The 27492-nt window shown below is 35.3% G+C and overlaps 1 protein-coding gene across 3 annotated transcripts in view; it reads right to left on the bottom strand.

Moving 5' to 3' along the window:
* LOC145670407 (diacylglycerol kinase epsilon-like) overlaps positions 1–24069 on the bottom strand; it is a 126828-nt gene extending 102759 nt beyond the window's left edge. The window contains exon 1 of one of the 3 annotated variants that reach the window (XM_081739054.1): positions 23933–24069. In XM_081739054.1, the coding sequence (XP_081595180.1) occupies positions 23933–23951 (19 nt within the window). In that variant the 5' untranslated portion in view covers positions 23952–24069. The remainder of the gene's footprint in view (positions 1–23932) is intronic. The other 2 variants (XM_081739052.1, XM_081739053.1) reach the window with 2 other exon arrangements.
* Positions 24070–27492: the final 3423 nt, after the last annotated feature.

Raw genomic sequence — 27492 nt, 5'->3', positions numbered from 1 at the left:
CCTAGGTGCTCTCAGCGACGAACAGGGGGAAAGATTCCACCAAGATATAATGGCAATGGAGAAAAGGTACCAGGGACGATGGGATCCTTCAATGATGGGGGACTATTGTTGGGGTTTGTTAGAGAATGCAACATTTCTTACAAAAGAAGGAAGTAGTGTACGTTTTTGTAACCCAATGGAAGTTTCATATATTGTGATAGTTTTGATTGTCTTTTCATGACCTTTTGGTACATTTGTATTATTGTTTATTGTAAATTGTCACATTTGTAAATTATATTGTATTATATTTTATATATGTGTTTGTGGTAATAAAGCAAAACGTTTTACCTCAACTTAAGAGATCTGAAAGCATTACTATAAGGTGCAATAAACAGTACACACAGTATACATACAAACATATTTATTTCTCTAGAAAGAATAAAGCGATTATTACGAAACTTGGAGGGTTTGTTAAATATGAATCAAAGTATACTTAGGTATAATTTCTATGTTAGTATATGCAAGGGGACAAGATCTTGGGGTGTAAAATAAACGAAAGGGGAAATTTTTGAGGGATTTTCCCGAAAATCCCTCTGTTACGTGAAAATCGTACGTGATGGAGAAAAACCGAGTGCATATTCGAATTCAGCGCAAAAAGTTCCTTTATGAACAGGTATTTCCTTTTATGTAATAAAACCTTTGTTAACTAGTGTATTAAAGCAAATGCACAGCCGTGAAAACATTCATGACTCCGAACTGCTTCTACAAAAAATTGAAATAATTATAATGGTTTCGTGACAAGCAACGCGTTATTCAATATAATGTTAAAAACTAGAAATGATCTTACACTGTAAAAAATGAGGTGTTCAAACAACACAAAATGACTACCACTTTAGCATGTTACTTATGTGTTAATTCAGCACCAAGTTTTTTAACGCTAGCCATGGGCTAGCAACCTTTAAGAGGGCTACACCCTCTTTTAGGGAAGGGAGTTGAGAGGATCACTATGGTAGTGAAGGATTGGTTGTTGGGCTATGGGCTGTGTTATTTATTTATTAAACTTTATTATTATCATCATCATTCTGGTGGAAAGGTCTTTATGATCTTTACGATCATAAACATATTGGCGGTTATCCTGGAACATAAACAAGGTATAGACATGAGCATAAATACAACAGGGTTAATAATACAGAAACAGGTGGAGAAACACATTCATATATAGTCACAATCACATACACATTGACAGGATAGAAAACATATTCATAATGAGATAGAGTAGAAAACAGAATATAACGAGTGTGAGAAATTTAATACAAGAGACAAAAGCAAAGAAAGAGAAATATAAAGCTTGATGAAAATGAGTGATGAGGTGAAGTGCACTTGGCGCCACAACACAACATAAGTTTGTTAGAAAGACGAATGAGGTTATCTCCTGCCTAGGGGTAGCTCTAGGCTAATGGAGACGTGGTGAACCCTGTTAGTGAAATGGAATCACTGTGCATAGGATGGAAAAAGATGGGGAAGATGGACATGCAAACGATAGTCTTCGAGGATCTGGAGATCGAGATGGTCAGGAGGTACTGTGTAACAATATAGTGTAAAGAGAAGATAAAGTGGAGTATTATGATAGCGTGCAGGTGATGAGTGAAGTGCAAGATGGTGCATAGTTTCAAACAGAAGAGGATGGTGATGAGTGTAGCGTTGAGTGATGAATTTTAAGCGGAGACTTTCAAGATGGTAGTTGAGTATAGGAAATGATATTAAGGAATATAAATCACGGGTTGGGCTGGGGAGAGAAATGCGGAAGGCAATGCGGAATGCATGTCTTTCTAAAATAGCCAGTTTCTGGTAGTATGAGGAAGGAGCGAAGATCCATGCCGGAAAACCATATGTGAGAATGGGTCGAAGGAAAGCTTTGTATGTGTTGAGAACAACGGGTGCTTTGAGTCCCCAAGTTGTGCCGGTAAGTCGTTTGAGGAGATTTAGGCGGTTATAGGCTTTAGTTTTAACATGAGTAAGATGAGGCTTCCAAGTTAGATGATGGTCGAAAATGATACCTAAGTACTTAACGGTTCGTGTGGGAATGATGGGCGTATTATGTACATGAAGTGACAGAAGAGATGGATTCCGGTGAACTTTAGTCCGTTTACGGGCTGGTATGAATACAATAGCTTGAGTTTTTGTGGCGTTTATCTTGAGTCTCCATTTAGAACACCAGTGGGTGAAACGATCGATGGCTATTTGGAGTGAAAGGTTGATATCCTGAATAGTTTTGCCAAGAGCAAGAAAGGCTGTATCATCTGCATATTGAAACAGGTGGACGTCGGTAGGAAGATGTGGAAGGTCGGCAACAAACAGGATGTACAATAATGGAGAAAGAGCAGAACCTTGAGGAACACCGCACATGAGGAAAAGTGGATGAGATAGCTGTTCGTTAATGGCAATGTAAGAGATTCGGCAGACGAGAAAATGATAAATGATGCGAATGTATGCCATCGGAATTTGAAATTTAATGAGTTTATGAATTAACGCTATATGCCAAACCTTGTCGAAAGCTTTTTCAAGATCGAAAAGGACAAGACAAGATGGTTGAATAGAGTTGTAATGATTTGTTATGAGGGTTGTGAGACGAAGTAACTGATCGTTAATAGAGAAAGAGGGACGGAAACCAGCTTGATGAGTCGGTAGTAGTTGACGGTCTAGGAAATATGGGTGTAGGCGTTTCACAAGAATGCGCTAGAATATTTTGCTGAAAGTAGATGTTAACTGAATAGGTCGGTAAGAAGAAACATCAGACGGTGGTTTAGCTGGTTTGGGAAACATGAGGGTCTTGGATACTTTCCAGTCTGTAGGGAAAAAACCTGTGCGTAATATGAACGTATAAATGAAAGCCAGAAGAGTGAGTAGTATAGCGGGTCTTTCTTTAATATGCCGATAACTGATAGAGTCGAAGCCGGGTGAGGTATTGCGTTTGTGCTGGATGACAGAGGTGATTTCTGATACTGTGATGGGAGCGGTAAGAAAGCAACGCGTCATTGCTTTTTACCAATATCCAACATATTGCTATATTAGCCGCGAGTACTTGAAATTTTTACCTTTTTTATATATAAAAATGCAGAAAAATGGTTATACTTTAAACACGGTATTCAGATAAAGTTTATACTATAAGTTAAACTTTAAGTTCGTATTAAAATGTTTGCAACAGTTTTATAATCTTTCGCGAAATAAGTAGGCTCAAATCTGCTGCCATCTATGTTCACATTTATGCTTTATGCGTAATACCACAATTCACTATGCTTCATGAATACCGAAATATGAGGAAATAAAGAACAACATTATAGGTACGTGGGGCTAGAGTATTAGACTTCACAATTTAAAAAAAAATAATTAAGCTTTGTTCTATATTCAAGGTGTCCTTTAGTGCTAAAAAAACACTAGAAACCATTCCTATTGAACATTGGTCGCCAGCTCTAAATTTATTGTTGCCAATGGCGACCTGGCGACCGGAAATTTTGCGCTCTGGTTTAAGGGCATCGCAAACTTTTTAGGGCATAAAATGTACAAGAGCACCGCGAAGGTAATGTGGCTATGCAACTTCAAGAGTAAGAGGGAAAAAGGTAGGTCATAGTGAAGACGAAAATATAGTAGGTTTATAACAGGAAGTTCAATATTGAATTAGTTCAGAACTGTAAACACATTAAGGACAGATTCTCGTTTTAGTAGGTTTATAACAGGAAGTTCAATATTGAATTAGTTCAGAACTGTAAACATATTAAGGACAGATTCTCGTTTTAGTAGGTTTATAACAGGAAGTTCAATATTGAATTAGTTCAGAACTGTAAACACATTAAGGACAGATTCTCGTTTTAGTAGGTTTATAACAGGAAGTTCAATATTGAATTAGTTCAGAACTGTAAACACATTAAGGACAGATTCTCGTTTTAGTAGGTTTATAACAGGAAGTTCAATATTGAATTAGTTCAGAACTGTAAACACATTAAGGACAGATTCTCGTTTTAGTAGGTTTATAACAGGAAGTTCAATATTGAATTAGATCAGAACTGTAAAAACATTAAGGACAGCAGGAAGTTCAATATTGAATTAATTCAGAACTATAATCACATTAAGGACAGACTCTCGTTTTCTTTTTAATTAAAGGAAAGATTTAAAGTGGTAGATAGCTCGTAAAGCACAAGACATTTTTTAATAATTACACTTACAAAAGCTGCGTACTCCCATGTATAATAATATTTCAATATTTTTCGAAAATGATGTAAATTCAAACGATATATCCCTCGGAAGGACAGCTCTTCCTCCCAGAGTTTATTCTGTACTGATATAAAATAAATAAATCAAACATGCGTATCTCTGTTGCTTTCGAATTTTAACAGTGTTCTAACTTGAATGATGTACTGACTTTTGTTCGTTGAAATATTGTATTTGATTATTGTTTGTTTTCTCATTCAATGTTTGATAAAATACCCAAGAGATTTTTCATTTCCTTTGGGGATCAACTCTGCGTCGCCTCTTCACCACGTTCAGTTGTGGATTAATGGAAATTACGATTATAAGCAATGAACATTCCCTTTCACCTGACTTCTATCCGACATTTTGTTTTCAAGTTATGTTTGTTTTTCAATTTTTTCGACAAATTTTTGGCTAATCATGGTGCCAAAACAAGGCGTTTTCACACTCAGGTTGGTCTATGCTTTCCATCTTAACTAGGGTAACCATAAAATTTTCAGCTGAAAACGGAACAGGTTCCGGCTTTATAAACATTATGAGAAATAAGTCAGTGCGTAAGTTAGTTCCTGTTTACCTTAGCAATACCTAATACATTTGAATCGTTGAGTTCGAAAACAGGTCAACTCCATCGAAGCTAATTTGAGAGGAGTGACAACCAAAACTAAATTAGTCAATATGCATCTCGTATATAGGGCTGTTTTCATTTTCGGACCGTAAAACTGACATTTGTCTACTTTCCAAAAATGGAAATAACCCTATATGTCAGATACATATTGAATTTAGTTTTGTTTCTCACTCCTCTCAAATTAACTTCGATGGAGATCAAGGTCTATCTACAGAAGGTTATCTGGTAACTTTTGTCCACCAGATGGCAGGCAAGTACTCTCGCGTCATCAAGTATGCCAAACTTTCCCGCCTTTTCCTAGCAGACGATCACGGGCAAACTTTCCTTTAGTGAGAAACATCTGAAGTGTCGTTTCGTAGTTTTAGTTTTATTTTTTTCTTTACTTATCAGTGAACCAAAATTTATTTTAAGAGGAAGAAACATTCTGTGACTGAACTTTGTGTTTAGAAAGTAGGTCGAATTTCAATAGATTTACGTGAGTGGTGAGTGAGTGACTTTTATTTGAGTGGCTGAGTGAGTGATATTATTTTAGGTGAGAGACTCAATTTATTTGTATTTATGCATGTAGTATATGCCATAAATAATGACCGGAACAATCTGTAGTGTCGCAATTTGTAAAAGCAATGCGGTACAGGCAAAAAAGACTGGCGAAAAGATATCTTATTATTGTTTTCCTAGTGATAAGAGCATAAGAAAAATATGGGTTCAATAATGCCACCGAAAAGACTTCTTCGTTCCCACTAACAAGCGAGTTTGTAGTAAACACTTTACACATGATGATTTTGAGGACACACTGATGGCTAAATTGACGAACACGTTACCCAAACGTTTAAAGAAGGACGCGGTTCCATCGTTAAATTTATTGCCCAGCCAGAATAATGCGGAGTTAGAATTCTTAAGCGAAAGAAGGGAACGATTTCAGAAGAAGCAAAATAAGGAAATTGTAGAGGAACTTCTTGTTTCACCCGTGCCAGACGAAAGTAGCTGTTCTTCAAATAATGTCGAATCGTTGAACGACAATAAATATAGTAAATTGGAAGGTGATTACAACCAATTACTTGAAGAGGCCAAATTGCTGAAAGAAAGATTAAAAGATGAGGAGATGCAAGTGAAGATTTTGGCAGCTAAGAATTTGGAATTGGAATCTAAAATTTTACACAACGAAAAACAAATTGACCAGAGAATAGATGAAATTTTAGGAGAGTATTTAACAAAAAATCAAATAGAAATTCTCAGAAAGAAAAAAACGAAAGCGCGATGGTCATATGAGGATAGAGCGTACTTATATGTTAAAGACATATTAAAATATCCTCTTCCGGGTATTTCTACTCTGCAAGGATGGGCTACGGATGTTAGCTTAAAAAATGGTTTGTTGAAGGATGTAATTGATATAATGAATATTAGTGGTCAAACCAAAAGTGACCTAGATAGAATTGTATAAATAGTTCTGAGCTTCGATGAAGTCAAAGTTTCATCTATTTACGAGTACGACAGTAAAGATGATGAAGTTATTGGCCCACACAATTATATGCAAGTTATAATGGCAAGAGGACTTTTCAGTAATTAGAAACAACCAGTGTACATAAGCTTTGACGAAAAAATGACCTCAAAAATACTCAACGAAGTTGCTACCGCTTTACACAACATAAAATATAACGTAGTTGCCTGTGTGTCGGACTGCGCGGGGGGAAATATGGGGCTGTGGAAAGAACTTGGAATCACTCCAGAAAACACACACAGTTTCCATCCGGTAACAGGCGAAAAAATATACTTCTTTGCAGATGCTCCTCATCTTCTGAAATTAATTCGCAACTGGTTCTTGGATACTGGCTTCGTTCTTCAAGATGGCACCGTGATCACGAAAGAACCTATAGAATACCTAATCAACAATGCTACTAGTGAAATAAGTTCTTGCCACAAACTTACGCCATTACATTTGAACTGTGAAAGAAATCAAAGACAGAATGTTTTGCTAGCGGCTCAACTTCTATCTCACACAGTTGCAACTGCGTTAAAGCGATATCAATCTGGAAACAATCCTGAGTTAGCACGAAATGTCGCAGCGTTTATTGAATTAGTAAGCTACTGGTTTGATTTGATGAATTCAAACAATCCAGTCTGTCAATTGCCTGCAGGTCAGCCATATGGAAAAAATTTCGAAACTCAAAATGAATTAATACAAAATATGACTGATATGATTAGAGGAATGAGATGTACAGGGAAAGCATCTCTCCAGATATTTCAGAAAGGAGTTCTAGTGTCATCAAAATCTCTCTGTAACCTCTATGAAGATATGAAACAGAAGTACGACATATCCTATCTCCTCACACACAGATTAAATCAAGATTGCTTGGAGAATCTTTTCTCTCAAATAAGGACAAGAGGTGGGCTTCATGATCACCCGTCACCACTTAATGCCCTTTACAGAATAAGAATGATTTTATTGGGAAAAAATCCTGGATCTGTCCAGAAGCATACCAACACACAAGGGAGTGAAGACCAAAGCGAATACCTGTTTGTCAGTGTTCTCAGGCAAGCGAAGATTAAACGACGGGAAATAATTTGTAACCCTCCGATGCAATGCAAAGAGGATGAAGAAAGTGTCCAAAGCAGCTCCTCTCTATCTTCAAACAATTCGTTTCCAACTGCAGCAACAATGTTGGAAGAGGATGGGTTAGAATATCTTGCGGGATATCTAGCCAAAAAACACTTGAAAGAATTTCCAGAGCTGGGCGATTACACATACAAAAATCAAGACAATAGCTTTCATTCCTACAGTATACCATCGTGGGTGAGAAGTTTGTCTTTTGGTGGTTTAGTTGAACCTTCTTCTGTTTGGATGGAAAATGTAAAAAAAAAATGGACAAACTCTTCCAGCAATATCATGGAAATACGTTTCAATTGAGAAAGCAAGTTGCATTTTCAACATCAAACTTCATTTCCAACGAGCTGCGAGATATTCCACGTGTGCTGATTAGAAGCTTTTGTAGGCAACGCACTTTCATTCGCGTAAGATTTCTTAATCAATTGCACAATAAAGAAATAGTAGGTCCGTCATTGAAGAGAAAGTTTGGCAGTGGCCGTGACAGAAAAAATGTTAAAAAGATCAAGAAGCTTGTTGTATAAACTGGAAAATTGTGGTGAGCAGACTGCACAATATTTTATGTTGTATATATTCAGTGTATAGCGTTTTTTCCTTTCTTTACGAAATAGTTATATTTTTCGGGAAAGATCCAGACGTAACTGTTGCGAATTAAAATTTAATAAACATTTTGTGATTAAAACACTTTTGCGGTAAACTGGTTGCACGATATTTTACGTTCATTTAGTGTGTAGTGTTGGTGGTTTTGTGAAATAGTAACTGTTGCAAAAGAAACTGACTGTAATACAAGCTAGATTTTGTGGTTAGTGCTTCTTACATCGTCATCGATCGACTCATCTGGAATTGTTCTAGATAGAATACTTCGGAAAGGGAAGCAACAAATAGGTAAGTGTTACTAAACACATGTTTAATAATATTTTGTCAGTGTCACCTGGTTAAAAGTTCTTGCTCGTCCAGCAAAAATCCCAGCAAGATTTTTAATTTAGGCCCCAGAGTTGTTTGCTGATTGTTTTTTTTCCTTAAATGCACGCACGAATGCAATGACGAATGTACTTTCCTTTCTAATAATAATAATAATAATAATTGTACTTGCTTTACGGAGGCTGCATAGTTAAGTGCTTGATAAATACACTTATTGCGTTAGATTCTTAATTACTCTATTAACCAAGGCGTAATGTGTGAAGAATAAACAGCGAAAATGTTTCAAGTTCGATCCTATTGCATGCGGTGATAGCAGAAGACGGAAACCCACGCAGCATACTCGGTGACGTTTTCCCGCCTGCTCTCCTATTGGCTGAACGTTACCAGACAACCTTCTGTAGATAGACCTTGGATGGAGATGACCGAATTTCGAACTGAACAATTCATTTATATTGTAATATACTGACTTTTTGCAGTGTTGCCAAGAACTAACACCCTCGCCCGCAAAGTGCCAAGTTACCAGCATCTCTAGCCATGCCTGTAAGAAATTTGGTGTTAAAAAATTTCGCGTTTAAGCTTCCTCTACGTAGATACAATTTACTTATAATTACTATATTTTTGGAGGTGTAAAAATTAATATGAAAATTGGATATAAACTGGCTAGAAGTGAAAAGAATGTGTCTAGGATTGATATTGGCGCTGAGTTAGCAAACCTGGACTTTTAGGCCTACCTTTTAGGTTCTTATCAGCGCCCTGATATCAGAGCTCCCCTCCTCTCTCTCTCTTTGTTACAGGGCTGGGTCAAATAATTTGAGACAAGCCCGTTATACATCATCATAGTTTTCCATCAAATGTTGTGTCAAACTTTTCTTGATGGTAATTTGGTAAAATAAGTTGGCTAAAACTTTTGCAACCATTATAAAACTTCAAATTTAAATACGAACATCCTCGCTCATTTGTTTATATATATATATATATATATATATATATATATATATATATATATCAGAGATGTGCGTCTACGCGTAAAAAACGATAGTTTACGTTTACGTGTCAACAATACGTAGACAATGTAAACAACGTAGACTATGTAGAATATGTCAACAACACGTAATTTAATATGGCGTCGTGGACAATAAAGGAGCTTTCTTTTGTCGTTACCTTGCGAAATTGCGTACAAAATAAAATACCTAGACCAGCGAATAGTAACTTTCGAATACTTAGTTTCGTCTTGATGAAGGAAAATAACAAATATTATGCATTTTGTAAAATATGCAACAAAAAATTGCAAATACAGCAGCTTCAAGACTGAAAGCCCACAGATGAGAATTAGTTTTGTACGTTTCATTATAAAAGCAGTGCTCGAAGTGGAAAATCTAAGGAAGTCGTATGCACAGACAAAGGACATAGGATTCATTCTTCTAACTTTGTTAAACACTACAACAGCATCGACAGCGCAACTTCAGCGTTGTCATTCGTATCACTTTCAGATTAGATAATTCCCTCTACTTTTTATATGTTAGTCGTTTCCCTAATCTTTCGCTGCACCGAAGCAAAACAACTGAATGTGGAAATATGAACAAATGAGCAACGAAATTCTTCCTTACATTTGATCGTGGTTGTCTACATAGTCTACACGAGGAAAGGTGTAATGTAGATTACGTATAGATTACAGTAGACAATCGCGTAGACGTAAAATTATAGTTTACGGCACATCACTGATATATATATATATATATATATATATATATATATATACCTTGATTTAATTGTTATATTGAACGTACGTGTGTAGTTTTGTGGTTGTACGTAGTAGAGTAACTATAATGAATGCTTTTAGAAATGAATGGAATGACTATTCACAATTACTTCTGTCTCATTTCCCTCCTTTATTGCTATTTTCAAATAATTCTTGTTTTCATGCTTTCTTTCTTGTTCACTAAATACATAGGAATTTATATTATTTGCTAGTCTGATGCTTAAATTTCGCCTAATTCAGTTAATTTTCCAGTAACTTCTATTACTTGGAGGTACTGATTAAAAATAAATAGCTTTAGTTAAAATGAGAGAGTGCATATGAAAGAGGATTCTGTAGGGTATTAATTCCGGAGGATTTTTTCTTAGTGTATGAAACCACTAATGTAATTCAGAAATGTGAAACAATTGCACATTCTCTAACGTATGTGATTATGCAACATCAAGTGTTTTGTACTATCCTTATTTATGCGCACACCCCTGTCACTTACGCCCCTCCCTCTTGCGGATGCAAACTCGCGCTAACTTGCAGGTCGTTCGCCGTGCTCCTGCCCTGACTCGGTTAAGTAGCATCCTACATTTAATGGCAGCCTAACGCAAATTGTGTTTTCTGCACTCTTTTTTTATGGTTTATGTTCGACGGGTATTTAGGGAAGGGAAGTCCACGTAAGTGAATCTGCACCCATGAGTGCAACTTCTATTTTAAGAAACAATTTCCAAGACACTACGAACAAATTTCGCTAGGAAATAGTTATATATAATAAGATAGTACGCAATTATTCCAGATTCATCAGATGCACGCATATTATTATTCTGTACGCAATTATCTGGGCATGCACCGAAGTAATAACATGCCAGAACGTCTTAAGGAATCATTTAAAGGAGAAAAGCGAAAGAAAATGTTTTTTAATTTGACGTAATATTCTTACTACACCAATTTTGGGAGGCCACATGCGGTACATAGCCCTAATATTCTTTAATTTTATAGTTTTACACAACAGGATACCGTTAGTATGCATCAAAAGAATTTCAGCTGCTTAACGTGTCCACGTCATACTGAATTATAGGCCACTGCACAGCGATATTCATTTGTTTCTTTGATGCAATGTTGAATGGACATAAAACAAACTCTATTTTAGAACACTTGTATCAAATGTAAGCAACCCAAAAATTGGATACAACTTGTTATTGTATACATTCAAATTCCACTTTGATGGAATATTTGATACAATATATGATATACTATTTTATCGTCTCTAACCGGCTTTATGGAAAAGGGAAGAAACGATGAAGTTTAAGAAACAAGAACTGGTGAGACCTCTGCCAACGCCACCTAGATTTGAGAAGGCGAGAGTGCTGGATTTGGAGAAGCCTGTGACGTCAGCGCAAGTGGTCTGGTCCAGAAATCTCAAACTTCGCTGTCACCCTTGCTGTCATCCCTCTGTTGTGGGAGGTGTTGGTATAGTTATTTATTGCGCTCCTCCCCAAAGAAAATTCCTTTTCCCTCGGACTTGCCAGAGTTTCTGTAGCTGTTAATGAGTGTGTTGTGATTTTCGTTACGTGCATTGTTTTTCTTATGTGTGTATATGCGTATGGTTATGTGTTGAGATATTCTATATATTAATTGTGGATGTAGTATTCTGTACATGTAAAAGTTTACTGTTGTGTTGTGAGGAATGTTATTTTGCTAATAAATATGCCTCATCGATGGCTAATTAAATGTGCCTCTCTGAAATGAAAACTACGACAACGGGCCAAAGGTTCACGTTTTTAAGTTTCCAGAAGAAGAAAGCCTCAAAACAAAGTGAATAAATACGATTAAAAGAGGTTTTATACCTTCAAAGTACTCCAGGGTAAGTAACAACATATTCCCCGTTTATAGTATTAAATATTACTAGCAGCGTTCACCCCGCTTCGCTGCGGTCACCCCGGAAAGCAATAAACTTTGTTACTTAGATAATTTTTACTTTTTCGCTTTCAAGTGATATGATAAAAACCATAGAAGATTGCAGTAAATCTTAACATTATATCGCCTGTCATTTATGTTAACCCGCCCCGCTTCGCTGCGGTCATCCCGGTGCTGACATATTGTAAAAGTGTCTGTAAAAATAAGCAAATCAATTTAAAAATTTTAAACAGAAGATTCAAGCTATTTTCCGCTGTATATCGCCTGTCATTTATGTTAACCCGCCCCGCTTCGCTGCGGTCATCCCGGTGCTGGCATATTGTAAAAGTGTCTGTAAAAATAAGCAAATCAATTAAAAAATTTTAAACAGAAGATTCAAGCTATTTTCCGCTGTATATCGCCTGTCATTTATGTTAACCCGCCGAGTGACACGGTCATGCGGGTTGCATATAAATACGTTTATTTTTACCTATGATGAACTAATAACAAAGGATTTGTACGTTATGGACACTTGAATGGTCAATTATCTCAAGACACTGGTAATTAAAAATTAAAGTGATATGATAAAAACCATCTAGGGTCCAAATCCTAATAACCCCCCAAAAATGAAAGAAATTGGTTCAGCCGTATTAGCGTGATGAGCGGACAAAGGATTTTGTACGTTCTCTTTTATATATATAGATTAAATCTATTATGTGGCAGTGGCGTCGCAAGAAGTTGAGGATTGGGGACTATAGAAAGTCTATGAATATAGGCGCTGTCCATTTAGTTATATGCAATTAATCTATCCGTTTCTTCTTCTTCTTCTATTATTATTATTATTATTATTATTATTATTATTATCTGAATATTGTAAATATTAAACATCATCTCTTCTGTCCATTTTAGTTGAAGTTCCCTCCACGTTATGCTGATCTGAGGATAATGTTAAAATTTGCAAGAAAAAACTTCAAATTTACCATAATAATTAAAATCGCACAAGCTGTTAATCAAATTAGAATAGATAAACTTACTTTGACATATTTTACCCATACAAATTAATACTTTTCAGATTACTAAAAACAAATCGAAAGACTTTTCATTTTATGTGCGTAGTTCAATACTTCGGTAAATACCGCTATGAAGTCAGTTTGTTATAGCTTGTGGCCTTTAAAAGTGTCTGGCAACGCCTCTATTGTTTTGTAATAATACTTAAAACCCATCATCTCTGAAGGAACAATAGTTTTAAATTTATTTTTCCCCTTTTTACAATTATCACTCTTAAGAAATTGAACTTCGCTTTTCAACTACTTGCAACCTCATTTTAGACAATATTTCATTTTCCTGATCTAAATGGTAATATTAACCTAAAGCATATTTATTTTATATTTCTCGCATTAATCTCTGAGAAACAGTTTGCTTTGAATATTTGTAGAAACCAAGGTGCTGAAAGAGGCATTGTTTGATTGCGAACTCAAAAATAAGTGATAGTTAAAATATAGTCCTGCTTATACAGTAATCTAAATTATTTTAATTAAATTAATATATATATATATATATATATATATATATATATATATATATATATATATATATATATATAATAATTGCATTAATTGCTCCCTAATCCCCGTATTTATACCTTTGAGTGCCAGGAAAGGTGAGATAATTCCACAATTATTACCACTAAAATAGGAAAACAAGAGAGAATTAACATTAATAGTGTTTCCTTGTTGCTTCGTCCGAATCTACTTGATGGTTTATATTCTGTCATTAAAATAATAATAATAGGGTCGCGATGGCTCAGTGGTAGAGCGTTCACCTCCGCTGCTTGGGATCCCTGGTTCGATCCCAGCTCGCGCCGTGTAGACTTTGTGGTGGATAAACATCGTGCTCGTGGTTTTCTCGGGGTTCTCCCGTTTCCTCCCACTCTTTATTCCACCATTTCATTCATTTCTCATCTTCACTGTCTCCTTTATCCTAGCCGACGTAAAACTTAAAGATTCACTTAATAATAATAATAATAATAATAATAATAATAATAATAATAATAATAATAATAATAATAATAGCTAGTAGTTGCAAGTTATTTCCTTTTACGTACATTCATGTCCAAAATGATTGTCGCATGTCTATAACTGTCTTGTAAGAATATAATTTGATAATGATTTTGCAGATTGCTTTTAATATTGATACTATGTTTATAATCGGGAAATGTATATTTGTGATAAATTTCAAAGGAAAAGAATTATAAATATGAAAATTAGAATTAATAAAACATAATGTTCCTAAATGGACAACAAAGTTTTACTTTCGTTTTATTTTTTTAATATTTTTTAATAATAATTTTGTTGATAAACACTTCGTTTTACATGCAGTAATCAAGTTTACAAGCTATTTTTATACAGGTGGATTTTAACACATTTTATGACTAATGAGGTTTACAAAATTTCAATTCTGTTATTTAACTCAAATTAGATAATTCTAAAAATGTATAATAATATATACATTCTATTTTTTCGTTTAAGCATTTTAAGGTATTTTATTTTAAAGTAAGAATGTAAAGTATATGTATTTTAAAGTAAGAAAATCTCCTCCAGTGCTTTACCGGGAGGTATGGTTCCTACTATTGAGGCTATATTACCTCTCTGCACCGCCAAGCTTATTCTTTGGATTAGGAAGCTGGTTGCTCTTTCATCACCGGATAAGTGTGTGATGCGTTTTCCTACTTCCTTTATGAAGTTCAGGCCTTCCCTTCCCCACGAGCCACCGGATTCAACTGCAACTGGTACGAATTGATATTTTTCCATAATGTTGTTGTATTTTCTTCTTTTCTCTATCTCTTTTCGACCTGCTGGATTGCCCGCCTGGATTGAAGATAAAGGAATGTTGAAAGGTGCAAAAGTGTTTGTGCATGTGAAGTCCCAATTAAGGCTTTACCTTTCTTCCAAGGAATTAAGGACATTCCATCTGGTCTTTTTCCATCTGTTCTACTATAGCCATTTGGCTCCCTTATTGCCGGTACACATGTGGAGATGAGTGCTCTCATAATGATGTCGTTGCAGCTCGAGTGTCGAGGATGTCTACCTGTGCTTTTTATGCAGGAGAGACCATGTAGTCCTTTTTTCTCAACAGGATTTTTGCACGCTTAGCATTTATGGGGTTCGCAAATATCTGCTCCCAATCTTAACGCAATTGCTATCCTAAAAGATTCATCATTCAGGTGAAGGCCTAGGGGACGTGAGGGCAAAGCTTTGAGCCAAGCACCTGCCTCAATGGACGATGCAGCGATCAGTCTGGCCTTGTCTTCTGGGTTGTTGGAAGAGTGCAGTAAAAATGAAAAATTTGATTGTATGATAGATTCTTCCCATGTGGATTGTTTAGCCCTGAAACTAAAGTCGGATAAATCAGAACTCACCAACAATGACCATGTGGACGAGCAATCTTGAACTTCAGAATCCCAGTGGAGATTATTGTTCAGTTGGAGAAGTGATTTTTTAGACATTAAGAGCCGTAGAATGATGCCAAGAAGGCGGGAATAGCCAAATCTAAGGTTCTTCGAATGCCTAATCCTCCAAGATTAACTGGGAGAGATGCCTGAAGCCATGTGCTATCCTCAAGAGCATAATTTAGGATAGACTCCAAACCAGATTTTATACTGTTGTCATATCTTTCTAATAAATCCTCTTCTTTCCACGAAGGTGAACATCGCAGAAAATATAATAATCTTGGGATGGAAAATGATGTTCTTAGTAAGTAAAAGGCAGAATGAGCAGATATTGATGATAGACGTGAGAAATACATGTTTAACTGGTTTATCTTCTCAGTTAATAGAGTTCTTCTTGATTCAACTGAGAGAGCAGATCCAAGGAGGAAAGCGTTTGATGGCGACATCAATTGGATACCTGGAGCTACTTGGTTGTATGACGAAAACAGTGTGTGCTTTTGTTCATTTGTAGTTTCAAGAAAGCTGATTTCGCATTTCGAGAAATTTAGTTGCAGACCGATTGTAGCTGCCTGTGTGTTGATCATTTTAAATGTATTTAATACAATATCCGGATCTCCAGCTATTGCACGATCATCGAGGTACCAGATATTTAAGTCTGTCTTGATATTATTGACTATAGGCTGCAATGTTACGGCAAATAATGCTGGACCTAAGGATCTCCTGGTTGTACTCCTCTTTCTGATAAGATTATATCTTTGCCATAATATAAATTACTGGCTTCAGCATAGATTTGGTGTACATAGGGATATATCGAAGGAAAATTTTCTTTGACGATAGAAAGCATTGTATATCTGTCTATTTCATTGAATGCATTCCTAAAATCTATTTTTAAGAAAGCTTTGGGCTTCTGGTGATGGTATGAGTAATAGATACGTGCTGTATGTGCTGCCGCTTCCGCACCATGTTGAACGCCTACTCCAAGTTGGTGTGGAGCAAGGAATTGGAGTAGTGGTTGTTTAATCCTACCACAGATAATCTTGGATGCAAGTCTCTTCCAAACATTCCCAATGGCAATGGGTCTGATACCGCCATTTTCTTTGTCAAGGCTATTAAGGATGCTCCAAAGAAAATGGGTCTTACTTCTTTAGGAACATTACCTGATATAATGTTTGAAAGAAACTCACAAATGTTCTTAATTAGGCTCTCTTTAGAATCTTGATTATTATATAGTATCAAATTCTTGATAATTGAAGGGCGCATGCTATCTAAACCACCAGCCGATCCTGAAGGAAAGGATTTCAGTGCTTTAAGAAATTCATTAGATGTGACGTTGTTAAGATCAGTGCTAAAATCATTTATATCAAGAGCATACCAATGCATATGCATGTGTAGGATGTTTGGCTTTTAGGGCTTTCAATATGTTGGCATCTGTTGGAGCTAAAGTATCTTCGGAAATAAGAAGTCTGACTGCTCCATGTACATCTTCATCTGCGAGTTTATTTTCAATTATCTTGATAAATATGCTATTAGATGATTTGTCAGTTGTGCGTTTTTGTTTATTTTTCTTCAAAGATGTTTGGTTTGTTATATTGTCACTGGAGCTGCTTGACCAATTTTGGATTCTTTGTTTTACCCACGTAGTTAGGTTACTGGTTTTTACAGTATGTGGAGGCATACAAAGTATTACGTAGGGGAAAAGTAACAGATTCATCCAGGATTCCAAATTGTCAGAGTTCAATCTCTGTTCAAGCACTTCACATAACAAATCTGCCATAACATGTCTTGCTCCTCGCGGAACTCTTCGTAAAATATTTACTGATGACTTTAATTTTCCTAAAATATTCACTATATTTAGAAATTAATGCATTTTCATCTATCACATTGACATTTGTATTCGAAACTTGCGCACTAGATTGTTGATGAGATGAAGAATGTTTCGCGGTGGCATCATTACTTTCTTATCCTTATTAATGTCATTGAGGCATTCGCTGTTATGTATGGTTAGTCCTCTTGAGTTGAGAAAACTCTTGTTACATATAGAACATTGGGAATTATTGGAACTACTAGAAGGGATGCTGGTATATTTGTAGTTTGTGTATTAATCATTGTTTACATTCTAACACATTTTAATGTTTGAAGTATTGTTACTGAATGATTCAAATATTTAAATGTTAACGAATAATAACCGAAATAAATTATTCGGTATAATTGATAATAAATTAATACGAAAGGAATCACTTATGAGAAAAATTAATAAACTATCCCATTCTAGTCTTGTTCAATTCACTGAGGATACAAACCACAGTAATCTCACACTTAACACGATATCATTAGATGGATGAGGGAAAGGCAGGAGGCTTATCCTTTGGTTTCAAGTATTAGCGTTCTCGTTTATATCTTGTGATCCCCTGGACCGATTTAAAAACGGTTTTCACTCGAATTGTTCTTAGGTTATCATGAACATTTTCATATTACTTGACAAAGTCAAAACGAAACAACACTCTCACTTATAGGAAATTTAAACAGAGCGATTTTTTTTGGACGATCACTAATATACAACAATACAACAACTTTCGTTTTATTTATTGCTCTTTTGACATGAAATTTGTCACATACATGTCTTCGTTGATTATACACATACTAACATTATGACAAATATCGGGTGAATTGGTTATCAAATTATATTCCTACAACATATTTATAGACATGCGACAATAATTTTGGACATGCGTATACATACAATAAATATGTAATGTCTACTTACAAGTAGGACATTAAATGGTGTCATCGCACAAACCATTGGTTTTCTCTCTGAGTGGTATTGACTAACTACATATTACTCAATTAGAATCCATTTATCTGACTGCAGCTCTTATTTGGAAATTAAATCATTATACCTAAACATGATTGGATGAAATCTACTGCAATCATAACGTTCAACATCAAATTATAATATTCAAACATTATAGGGCTTTAAATTTATGAAAAACACCAAATTTAGGTTTACATTCCATATATTACTTGATATTTATTTAATCGAAATTGATATTAATGGAACTGAAATGAAAAGTAAGCGAGAAATTCCAATTACATAAGAATGATCAAATGTATCCAATACTATTTTGATCAATAATAATTGAGCCCTCTTCCATGTGAGATTTCTGGGGCTCTTACCAGGAATATATAGGTCCACCGACTAAGTTTCATGCGACAGATCTAGGTTTGGAGCAAATTGATGCTTAGTAGATAATTTTCATTTTACTATTACTCTGGCGTTATGTATATACTAGTTTAATTTCATGTTTTATTATTCTTTTAAAAATAAAAGATCCACCTGCGGATATTCCCATTTTAATGAAATTTGTTGCTGTTTATATTAAGTAATAGTGATTCTCTTCGATAGCATTTTTTTCATTGGTTTAGGTTTTTACCAGGATGTTATAAATAGAGGATCTGCCCATCCTATTAAATCGGTGAAGCCAAAAAGCAACCGAGCAACGGCACGTCTGATTGGCCGTTTCTACCATGGACTACTTTCGTTTCCGCCATGATTGTTGGCTCAAAACATTGCGATCCTATTGGGCGGAGTGGGCAGAGTAGGGGTGGCGAAACTGTGACGTATGGCTTCAAGATTCTATTGTAAGGGCAGATCAAAAACATATAAGAAATAATACCATAAAACTCATCTAATTTGTAATTTATAGAAAGGAAGCAAAAATAAATAAGAACGAGTAAAAAGGAAATAATCGGAGAAAAACGCAACTATTCCAAATTAATTTTCATTGCATAGAAAAGATTACTTTTCTTACTTCATTCAATCGGCCTTCAGCATTAGCCGGGAAACAGACATGCAGACAGAGCAGAAGATTTAAAAAAATCAACGAAACTGCAAACCTAAGATAGAAAAGCATTTAGGAGAGCTTTCCCATCGCCAGGAAATCGATTTGCTGAGGTATGGACGCTTTATCGCTCGAAGAACGCCATACGAAGTTACAAATAGGACTAACGATTTGTAACATTAATCTTTTTGCCTCTAAAACTCTGTCGCGCAAGATCTCTGTGTGCGAGCACATCCTATTTGCTTTACTTCATCCCCGAAAAACAAATTAATATGAGGAAGAAGATACAATATGTAAAAAGACTGTTTTATAAACCTTTGGATCCTTCAGAGTACTTAGAAGATACCTTATACGTCCTCCCAAAAAGAGGGAAATCGCCGAAAACATCGCCCTCACAGAAGAGAAGGGAAGAGACAATTGCTAGCCGACTACGATGCTGGAACCCCGACTCCTTATTGGTCACTGCACAGGACTGATCTTCTAGAAATTTTGATGTCCAATGAATTAGAGGACTTTCCATTCATCTTTATGGACTAAATAAGTGACACCACACAACTTCTACAAACTTTGTTAGTAGTGAAGTGTTTGTGTGAGTGTTGATGCCAATTACGATGAACTGGAATGGAAAACTTTAAGTCCGTAAGTAGTAATTATTTATTGACATACATCTGAATCTGTTGCAGTTTCTTTACAAATGCCTATAACTCTGCTCTCCCGTCTGAATGTCTGTTTTTAGGCTAAGTGTTGTTTTCAGTCCGACACTTATCAAAATTTTCCTACAAACTAAATCCCAAATTAGATTCATTAAAAAAAAAAAAGTACTCGCATTGAGCCTCACACACTACCTTTGCTATTAATGGGTGTTTTCTTTTGCTCGCATTTTCCTCCATGAAATTTGTGTACCTTTTATTTACTCAAATAATCTCCCTAGTAGAATAAATATGAGAATACGTTCTGGATTTGTAGGTATGGGAACCTCATCTGGAAAAGAGCGTTTAGTATGTGCTATGCCTCTGGGCCCAGGTAAGCCTCAGTAGCATAGTCACACAACGATACTGTAATAAGAGAATACAGTCTTGATTTTGGTTTATTAAAAAGTGCTATTAAATTTTTCTATGATCTCAGAAAATGAAGATATTTTTAATGTCGAAAATATTGACTATGTGTTGTATTATTGCATGTATTTAAAATTGTATAAGTATGCATTTGAGCAATATTGAATTTTGTTAAAAGTGTAGAATGTGTTAACAACAGACCCTTTCTCCAAAGTGTATGTTGTCTCTTACCGTAATTGGTATTCATAATATTAATTAACAATGTTGAAATTTGCCGTGACTATTAGTGCACAAAATGAACTAGTGCTAGTACTATCATATAATAAGTGAATTATCAATAGTGCATAAAGTTTTTTTATTTAACATAGAACAAAATGAACAATTAAAATAATATTTTTCAGTGCGAAAAGTCAAAGCATCCAAAAATAAGAATAACCTGAGGCCAAGGTTGTGTGAACTGGAAAATAAACTTTCCCATAACAAGCTATAGCGTAACATCTAGCTGACCTCGATAGGTGCATCGGTGATCCCACAATTATTTGCAGGAAAAGTTAAAAACACAATATCTGGTGATGTTCTGGTGGACAAATACACGGATTTTCCAAAACTGAACGGAAAAACAAAAATAACCTTTATATTTGTATACATAACAATAATATTTATTAGGAAACTATTTTTTGACTGGTCTAAGATTCAAAAATATAGTGCCAACTAGTTGTGACAAACAAGAACATTTACGAGTATAAAAAGACAGATTTTATAAACCAAGGATACACTCTTTTGGGATCATTTCAACGATCATTCATTCGGCTTCCACTATTTCGAATTCACTTCGTTCCATTCAGAGCTTCAACATGAAGTCTCTGAGTAGCTGTCGTCAGGACATTAAGTATAAACTCAGAAAGAAAGTATAACTAATGTATGGTATAGCATAACAAGTCAAAATTATCTATTAGCAATTTACATGCATTTGTAGTTATTGTATGCTTCTTTCTTTAGTACTGTAATATATTTGTGCATTTGACTTATAGCTATGTGTAATTGTTTCTTTTATTCTGAATATTAATTAATTACATTATGCATTCTTCTTATTATTTTTATTCAATCTCTTTTATTTTACAATCTGTCGCATCTGAATGAAATGTCATGGATCATTTGGGTAATGGTCTCCATGTGACAGGCAATACACTATAACTATAAGCCCACTATACTACCCGTTCCATTATTGTGGTATACTAATATACTTTACCCATTACACCGTTATGAATCTGACTCAATTTTATATTCATTATTTTTATATATGTTATGGCTTTCCCGGCGAACATAGAAGTGATACATGACATTTTCTTCTTCATTCACATACATTTAATGACAGATAATGTATATACTATGATAAGTTAGCATTAAACCTTCCGTTATTCATGCATAACACAATACTTTTTTCTCACTTATGACCTCATTAGTCAAGGCTATGTATATTTTGTTAATTTAGAAATTATTATTATTATTATTTTAATTTTTGGTAATTGAAAATTTGCTCTTGACAACATTTGCTTTAAACCCATATATTTAATTGAAATTTCATTAAACAGTGGTTTTATTTATTATGTGTGTGCATATTTTCTGTTGCGCTTGTTTTGCCAAGTTTTATTCTTAGAGAATTTAATGCACCAGATTTAGTTGTTAATACTAGTATAACCTTTAGTACTGTGTCCTGTCTTGTTTATTTGTCTGTTTGGGTTCTGATTTTGGCCACATCAGCCCATTTTGTATTGTGGGGTGACACGAGCTGGTATCGTGTGTTTCCTCTGTCTTTCTTTTTGTGTTACTATTTCTTTAAGCATCCCCATTCCGTACCATTGTTTTAAATATTTTTGTTGTATTACATGTAGTAGGTTTCACAGTGGCGAGTGCGTTTTTCGCCCTTATGCATGCATTATATGTTACATAAAGTATCTCCGACAGGGAGCATGAGATAATTCAGGTATTAATGTACATTTTCGAGTCTGATGGTATCAGTAATACAAGCTCGAACAATATACCTTATCTCCCAGTAAGTATACACAAGTTATGTTTGATTCAAAGTGTATAGGATATTTCAAGTGTAGCTGTACCTTTACGAGTCTGATGACAGGAGTCATCAAAATAAACTCGTCCAGCATACCTTATACCCGGATGTCGATTCAAACATGATTCTGTTCTATGGGGTTCTGTTAATGTTGATAAATGCTTAAAGAAATATTCAGTACTAACGGTCTATACCCATATAGTTCGTAGTTATTGGGAGTTGGTCTCCGTTACGAGACTTATAGTTAATATGTTATTTAAGGTCATATTTTTACTAATTTCACCCCTGCATTAACATTTCAGTATTTTATTTCAAATTTCCTTGAGGTCATGATGCTATTTTTTTTCACTAAATTATTCTGATTATTTAGTTATTTACTTGCACATTTTTATGTATGGCTAAATAATTTTATGCTGGTTTATCACTAAATTTACGTTTTATTAATTTTTCACCAGTTTAAAGGTTACTGCCAGTTAGTTAGTACTGTTATTATTACAATTACCTTGTGATACTCTTTAATGCCAACCTACATTAATATTGTCATATACCCCTTAGGCTCTTGGTGATGGTCTTAGTTCAGAATTTAATTATTTTTGTTCGGCGGGTTGAGGGCGCCGAATTTTGCTACCTAACCCTCACCGATGCCATCTTGCTCCAAGGAAATGTGGAACAAGCAACTATTTCGTTTTCAAAAAATAATTAAATTTTGAACCCTTCTGTGTTGTCTTAATCTTTATTCTTTTGGAATTAGATTATAATTACCATCCCCTTACTTTTTCTTAATAGGCAATAATGTGAAAAGCTAATAGATATATTTTGTACAACAACATTGAATTTTTCGGTCAATTTTGATTTGAATCTAGCTTTGTGTTTGTTTCATATGGTTTCTTGTCCACAACCTGCTAACACTATTAAACTTTTTTTTTTTCCCTCAAACTTCCGCCTACGTCTCTCGTTTTCGTTTTAAAATAGCCGAATTCATCTTTCATACTCTCAACATTTGTTTCCCGTATTCCAGACAAATTCGGTCATTAAGTCATTTTCAGCTTCATCCTATTTATTTTCCAACAGGTATTTTCCTAGAATAATCAGTTCCAAACCATGTACTGTACTTCATTTTTCCGCCTGACAAAATCTGAGTTGAAACATACATTCTATATGTGTCGTTTTTGGGGAGTTCGACGTCACGGACGATTGTATTTGTATTTCCTCTTTAGTCGGTGGGATAATATTTTACAATAACCCACGGTAAGATATTCCTGAAATTGAGGCCGCAGGAATATTTCACCGCCAATGTTGGTCTTTTTTGAGGGCGGAAGGCTAACGTTCGATATTTTGTTCACCTAATCATTCTTGTACCATAGCGCAAGGCAAGATATTCCTGAATTGAGGGCGCAGGAATATTTCGCCGCTTTTTTTAGTCTACTTTGAGGGAGGGTAGGCTAACACTCAATTAATGCTCAAATAACCAAGACAGAATATAAGCAAATTTCAATATTCTAGGACCTACCTGAAGCATCACACTCCATCTATTACATAGATCAAAATACGGTACATCACTAACACGATTTACGCACGAGACCTTTTGAACGAAACTTGCAGACACCACACCAGAACCCGTAAGAATCATAACTAACAATATTCACGCACACAATTCTAACCGATCTGTCATACACAACATCACAAGACACTTTCAATTTCCAAAACCTACAGTTTTCCGCTACCGTTCTTATCAAGACATTCCATCTCGTAACGGTTGGCGTGTTATCTTTTCCTTTCTGGGTCATTAACCATAGATAAACAAACACACTTGTTATGCATTCTATTTCTATTACCTAATATTTGCAGAAAGGTTTTTACGAACATGAAATACATTTTTTTTTTGGCTAATTGCTTGCTTTACCATACTTTGCAGTCTGAAATAGTTTAATTTTCAATACATATACATATCTCAAACTAATTCCAGTCCGACGACAAAAAGAGAAGAAAAATACAATTTTCTTTTTTCTTTTTTCTTTTTCAACACACACAAAAATCTAAAACTAATGCAATCCTTTTCTTTTCAATATGCACCTGCTTCGAGATCCCACAGATGTCACTTCCAGATGCCAGTTCATTCTCCAGCCTACCAGAAGCGGCACCATCTTCCTGCGGATGGCCATTTCCAGCATCTCCACGACTGAGTTCGAGATGTTCCTGAGCCAGCCTTCACCTGCACGATGCTATCTCCAGTTTCCGTCTCGTCACGATGCAGCGAGAACCTGTTCCTGTTCCCGGCTGCATGGCACCTCCAAGAGTTTATTTTTCAGTTCCAGACGTTCCAGAGACAATGGTTCCAGCAGCTTCCAGCATTCCAGACCCTTCTTTTCGGAGTCAGCCACAAGGTGGACTGAGACAGTATGGATTTTTGCCATGAACCAGCTCATCCTAAAGCAGAAGCTCCAGATGGTTCCAGCAGCGGCCTGACACCCCGACCATATGTATTTTTTGGGTGACCTTCATCAGGTGTGGACAGACGCTGATCCACTGCTGCACCACGGACCACATCTTCCCGTCAGTGCTTCGCCAAGATTCGACGCACCAACTCTCAGTGCATAAAGTTTTTTTTTTTTTTTTTTTTAATTATTGATGCGGACATTTTCAGTAGCCGCTCATTAATTCCCAGAGGGGGATTATCATATAATAAGTGAATTATCAATAGTGCATAAAGTTTTTTTATTTAACATAGAACAAAATGAACAATTAAAATAATATTTTTCAGTGCGAAAAGTCAAAGCATCCAAAAATAAGAATAACCTGAGGCCAAGGTTGTGTGAACTGGAAAATAAACTTTCCCATAACAAGCTATAGCGTAACATCTAGCTGACCTCGATAGGTGCATCGGTGATCCCACAATTATTTGCAGGAAAAGTTAAAAACACAATATCTGGTGATGTTCTGGTGGACAAATACACGGATTTTCCAAAACTGAACGGAAAAACAAAAATAACCTTTATATTTGTATACATAACAATAATATTTATTAGGAAACTATTTTTTGACTGGTCTAAGATTCAAAAATATAGTGCCAACTAGTTGTGACAAACAAGAACATTTACGAGTATAAAAAGACAGATTTTATAAACCAAGGATACACTCTTTTGGGATCATTTCAACGATCATTCATTCGGCTTCCACTATTTCGAATTCACTTCGTTCCATTCAGAGCTTCAACATGAAGTCTCTGAGTAGCTGTCGTCAGGACATTAAGTATAAACTCAGAAAGAAAGTATAACTAATGTATGGTATAGCATAACAAGTCAAAATTATCTATTAGCAATTTACATGCATTTGTAGTTATTGTATGCTTCTTTCTTTAGTACTGTAATATATTTGTGCATTTGACTTATAGCTATGTGTAATTGTTTCTTTTATTCTGAATATTAATTAATTACATTATGCATTCTTCTTATTATTTTTATTCAATCTCTTTTATTTTACAATCTGTCGCATCTGAATGAAATGTCATGGATCATTTGGGTAATGGTCTCCATGTGACAGGCAATACACTATAACTATAAGCCCACTATACTACCCGTTCCATTATTGTGGTATACTTTACCCTTTACTAGAATCAGTTTTCTATATATTTTTTATATATGTTAGTACAGAATAGTAAAATATTTTATGCTTTTGCATGAAAATTGAAAAGAAAAAGAATCGTTTGAAGCATCTGCTTGCTGGGGACGTATGGTCACTCTAGTCTTAACTTGCTGACAGGAATCAGACCTCAAACGTCGGTATTATTTTGAAATACCCAATATAAAAAGTATATATATATATATATATATATATATATATATATATATATATATATATATATATATATATATATATATATATATATATATATATATATATATATACGTAATTAAAATTGAAACCTTTAGAGTTGGAAACACGTTAGAAGTCCGAGCTGGCAACTGTCAGGGCTGTTGGCGGTAGTATGTTATGTTAGGGCAATGTCCGTACTACGTAAGGAGGAGTAGCACGTCAGTATACAGTGAGCAGATGGTGATAGTGTAAAATGGACGACCTCTCCAAATTCCAAAGCCATATGGTAGGCCCTATACCTAGAAACCGATTTAGGGCCTATATGTGAGTTGAGATCCATGGACTGAACACACCTAACTTTACTAAAAGCAATCTGATAGGGATCAATAAGCTGACCACATGTCATTTAACTGAAACCATTCTCTAAGCCCTAGAAATCCAGTAACAGCCGTGTTTGTGGTCGATGTTGTGACCATATGTCACTCTACTAAAAGCCGTCTGTTATACATAGAAACCTCAGTAATAATCGCGTTCGGGTCCATGTGCTAACTACGTATCATTTAACTATAAGCGTCTGGTAGGCCTACAAACCCCAGTAACAATTGTGTCTGGTAGGCTTAGAAATCCAGCAACGATCTCATTGGGATCACTTTGGTAACCATACAATACTCAACTGAAACCATTTTGGTAGGCCTAAAAACCACTTAGGGGAAGGACGGGGCAATTGCTCTTCCTCAGAGTTTCAGAAATACATATACTTTAATCGGTTATCTACTAATATACTAGTATAAACATGAACGTCTTATGTCGGTGTTGCTCTTGCCCCCGTCAAGTGAAGTCTGAAATGACGCTCCTGCTAGAAACTCAGTAATAATCACGTTTGGGTCAATGTGATGATCACACAATACTTAATTAAATGCAATCTGGTAGGTCTAGAAATACAGTAAAAGTCATGTTAGGGTGTATATGCTCACCATACATTACTCAGCTGAAAGTCGTTTGGTAGATCATAGTTTTGGACTGGTGTCAGAGAATTATCATCGGTAAATGAAGTGCAGCATAATTGTTTTATGAATTGTATGCTTAAAAGGACCCTAAACTTCAACGTCAACGAACCTAATAATGATCTCCCTACAAGGAGTCGAACCAAGGAAAATTCGCTCCAAATTGCTACAGACACATGCATTTTCGTTAGGAATTGGTCACTGTGGAACCTTTCATTATAATACATATATTCCTGACGCAGAAAAAAAAAGT

This window comes from Thermobia domestica, chromosome 14 (assembly GCF_964235325.1).
Source record: "Thermobia domestica chromosome 14, izTheDome1.hap1.1, whole genome shotgun sequence".
Classification (NCBI taxonomy): domain Eukaryota; kingdom Metazoa; phylum Arthropoda; class Insecta; order Zygentoma; family Lepismatidae; genus Thermobia; species Thermobia domestica.
This window is presented reverse-complemented; position numbering and strand designations above follow the sequence as displayed.